General features: G+C 40.6%; 1 protein-coding gene across 1 annotated transcript; it reads right to left on the reverse strand.

The window, feature by feature from the left end:
- Nucleotides 1-507: 507 nt before the first annotated feature.
- LOC138956728 (glycine dehydrogenase (decarboxylating), mitochondrial-like) lies at nt 508-3,218 on the reverse strand. Its single transcript, XM_070328009.1, has 3 exons — nt 3,035-3,218; nt 2,200-2,280; nt 508-1,867 (listed from the first exon to the last, which is right to left on the reverse strand). Exons 1-3 carry the CDS (start codon nt 3,059-3,061, stop codon nt 1,721-1,723), a joined length of 255 nt encoding a protein of 84 aa, XP_070184110.1. The 5' UTR covers nt 3,062-3,218; the 3' UTR covers nt 508-1,720.
- Between the last annotated feature and the right edge of the window lie 1,330 nt (nt 3,219-4,548).

Raw genomic sequence — 4,548 nt, forward strand, 5'->3', positions numbered from 1 at the left:
TTCGATATCTGTACACATACTTGATGCCATCTTCCGCCATAAACGGGAGGTTGACATGATCATGCGCATTAAAAATTCTGAAGTTTTCTCCCTCTGTGTTGCTTTCTTCCTGTTTTCATGACGTACACACACAAATTCAGCAGTCAACATAAATGACCCCCCATACACACTTCCTAGAAAAACAAAAAAAAAACAACCATGACAGGAATCTTACTGACTAAAACAGTCAGTATAAAAATATAACACAAGTAGTTAGGGAAAATGTTTGTATAACAAACAACATTGCGTATTACAACTCCCCCTAAACATTCATCCTGAAAATTTTTTTCCTCGAGACAAATCTTGGAATCCATTTTCACCAACATGCATTTTTAAGATAAGAGACCCAAACACAATCATTTACCATCTATTTGCTGTGCACAATATGAAACAATGGTTTTCAGTCTGTCTGCTAAAATAAGTCAGAGCAAATTAACATGCGTTTTCTTGCGCACATTTTTTTTGGGAGGGGGGGGGGGTGGGGTGTAATAAAAATGTCTTCAACCTACAGTGCAAAAACTTTTCAAGGGAGTTTTAAGCACAATAAATGCCTCTGTTCATACAGTGAAACCCGAGTCTTAGGACCCCTCCGTTTAGGGCGCCTGCTCTTTAAAAACTTCACTTTTTCAGATTTTGTCTTCATAAAGTCTGAACATTTACATAAACTTTGAGATTGACTCTTTCAAGACCTAATTTCTCTTAGACACTGGGCAAGTTTCAGCGGTGACCCAAGTCACTGGAGTTGGATTAATCCTCCCTGAAATGTAGTCTGGTCGAACCCGGTGACTTCACACTGCTCGCTCTAGTCCAACTCCCGTACTGTTTCCAGTTCGTCTGGTTCCAAACTAAGTTTAAGCGAATCGACCGGAGTGACATGCGCAGTGGCAAACCTGTTTACCCCAAAAACTTGACAAGAGTAATGGTCAAGTCAAAAAATAGTATTGTGATGACAAAAATAGTAACCCAGTGGTTACAACCCCAAACATTAGCAACACAAACCTAATTTGAAGCACATTTGAAAATCATAGTCAATACTCAAACGGAGTATTTTTTTCCCAATATCCTTAAAAATAGTAATAAATTACTCCCAAATAGTAAGGGTAAACAGGTCTGCAGTTGACTAGACCAGAATCGGTGGCTAAAACTTGCCCCTTTTCATCTGTGTACACCCTGCAAAAAAGCCAGCTCCGCGATTATTCCACGGAAGTCTACAGTACTAAAGTTCGGTCACCACAACACTTGCAACAAAATCGTGAAAAAGCCTGCAAGATCAGCTGCGTATAGGTGCGCTGGTTTTGAGGAAGCAGCTAAGCTGTTGGGTGCATCATGGCTGCCAACCTTATGACTATGAAATTCCTGTGGGGGTCCCGGGGCCGCAAAAGCCCCCCGATGGAATCCACGGGCAAAGCCCTTGCTGAAGATTTTTTTGTAAATGGTTTTTGATCTTTTTTGTTGTTTTCGGCGGCATTCGAAGGCCAAAACCGGAAAGAAGCACAACTTATTTTTCATACATGGGCACATCGATTTGGCTGGTCTCAGTTACCCCGAGCGTCTTTTCACCGGTTTCGTCCCCCAAAAAGAGGCTGCTTTCACAAATTATTGTTTAAAAAATGTCCTTTTCGGGAAAAATCAAAAAAGTCATGAGGATTGGCAGCTATGGTGCATGGTTTTGAGGAAGCAGCTAAACTGCTGCTCGCTCCTCCACTCCATTTTCGTCGCTGGAGTAGGATGACATTGGAGGACAGGTGCACATCAGATTCTGGTCACCGTACGCGTCATCGATGCGGGCCACAGTCGGCCAGAACTTGGTGGCGGGGGTGACAAAAGACTGCACAAAAATAACATAAAACTGTAGTTTACTTTGGTGCGGTAAGATAAGGTCATTGTTTAGTGTGTGAAATAACTCTACTAAACGTGCCCATCTCCATAACAGTGTCTGGCAAACGTAGGTCATATATTTGTATTGCCATCACATTTATTAATTAAAAAAAACAAAAACAAAACTTAAAACTTCCCAATACTAATTCACAATTCAACATTACATTCTAATCAATGGGCCTACCGTATCTATACTTACTAACACACATTTTTGCGATTAATTTAATGTGATTAATTATCTTAACTATGGTAGATAAGGTTTGAAACAAAACATTCACTCACAGCAGGGAACGCTCCCATTTCCATTGTGTACGGTCGATTCCACTTGCTGTTGATAATATCAAGCTGTATGTGTGGCGCCATCTGGAAAATAAAAACAGAATGAATTTTTATGAACATAAAGATGTGTCACATTTTTAATTCCAAGAAGAATTCACTTTTATTTACATTGGTTGCTCTTTTCATTTTTTAACGTCTCTTGACAAATATATGGCTGTCCGAGGCCGAGACTGAAACCCATGCAAGTTTGTTTCCTTTTTAAGTTCACATGTCAGTCTCCATGCTTAAAACTACTTACTTTTAGGTCTACTGTTGTAAAAAAAAAAAAAAAAAGGTTCCAAAAAGCTCATGTCTTTTCGCATTTGCTACTTCAAATCTTGATAAAAATCTTAATCTCCTTTAAAAAGAAAAATCTTGTCCCTGAGGACATCCCGGAATCAAGGATGTGTAACATTTCAACATCCAGTATCTTACTAAATATGTGTCTAGCTTTGTTTTCACCTTCTAGTTCTACTTCAAAGGCTCACAAGCAGAGTAAAAGTTTTGAACCTTTCTCAAAATAATTTTGTTTGTTTGTTTTGATTTCAATTTTAAGCTGAACCTCTATATGATTTCAAAACAACTCAAGAAGATATAACATGGTGGATGATTCAAAACATTGACCCGACTATGCAATATTTCTTTTCTATACTGGCCACATTAATTAGTAACATCTTTACTCAATTACAAACAAACTAAACAATAAAACACACAAATTAGGAGTCAACAAACAGGAAAGAAGCCGATGCAATGACATTTGCCAATGTAAACCTCATATACGTATAGCAGATGGTCTTACCTTTAGCGGGTTGACGTCACGGTCCATTCTCCCTTCCTCAATGTCCTGGATCTCTTTCCTGATGGCTGCACACACCAACAAGCAATGGTATCAGGCGAGTGCCTTTTTTCCTTAATTAGTACCAGGGCTAAAGTTTTGTGCACCCTAGAAGGTCAAATGTGTGGCTGTGCTGCACACAATTTTTGGAGGAACCAGATATGATTTTACTATGAAAGACACACAGCTCCACCTTTTCTTCATTGTTCGTTTGTTCTTGTGTAACTTCTTAAATGTTCATGTGCTGAAACTCCCACATTCACCCATGCTTTTACATGACCGTTTATACCCGGCAATACCTTGATTTCGGAGGACGTATGCACAGTATTTTTGTGGTTCTATAACTCACCAAACTCTGACTTAGAATACAGGATCTTTTCCGTGTATATTTGGTTTTTGCTTGCGTTTGTTTGTTTGTTTGCTTAACGCCCAGCCGACCACGAAGGGCCATATCAGGGCGGTGCTGCTTTGACATATAACGTGCGCCACACACAAGGCAGAAGTCGCAGCACAGGCTTCGTGTCTCACCCAGTCACATTATTCTGACACCGGACCAACAGTCCTAGCACTAACCCCATAAAAATGATAATGCCAGACGGAGCAGCCACTAGATTGAAAAATTTCCAAAGTAAATTTTGATTTAATTAATATACTTACCCGAATCACATTAGCATTGAGTCACATGAGATGCTTAGCACTGAAAAACGCTTACCTATCTAAGGGAAGCAACCCCATCACCAAAACGAAAGCGAAAGTAGCTTAGGTAATGAGCAGTCACACTGGGAGTTACCTCCCATATTGGTGTGCACACGTCACTTCCCATAACTCCACGTGTCTACCTACCCTCATACGGCTTTTACACAAACATCAAAAACCATACGCGGGGCAGGCGGGAGGGAATCCAATATGTGATTCGGGTAAGTATATTAATTAAATCAAAATTTACTTTGGAAATTTTTCATTAAATTTCATATTCTTACTCCGAATCACATTAGCAGATAATCATCAAGAAGGCGGTGGGAAAGAAAAATCTAACTCACTCTAAAAACCTTGCCAGGAAGTAGCCCCATGCCAACAAGGCAGGGAGGGCTCGGTGGAAAGAAAATTCTAACTCACACTAATCCTTAGCCAGGAACTGGCACGCTGCCAACAAATCAGGAAGGGAGCGGAGAAACAAACCTGATTGACAGCCAAGGAGTCTCTAATCAAAACTAGCCAAAGGAAAACCTCAGAGGGCTAGTAAGCTGTGCCCAAACCTTCGATCAATCCCACGGACAAAAAAGGGAAAAGGCACAGAGAGAGACCAAAGCTCTGGATTAAATGAACCCGAGCTAAGTAGAGGGGGAAAGACAATCTGCCACCCCCCCCCCCCCCTTTCTTCTTCTAGGAAGGAAAGTTCAACCCAACAAGAAGCGTGGACAAAGAGAGGCAGCTCAAAAAGAAGGGCGACCAATCACCACGTAAAGGAAAGAGAGAGA

Source organism: Littorina saxatilis, unplaced genomic scaffold (genome assembly GCF_037325665.1).
Source record: "Littorina saxatilis isolate snail1 unplaced genomic scaffold, US_GU_Lsax_2.0 scaffold_2982, whole genome shotgun sequence".
NCBI lineage: Eukaryota > Metazoa > Mollusca > Gastropoda > Littorinimorpha > Littorinidae > Littorina > Littorina saxatilis.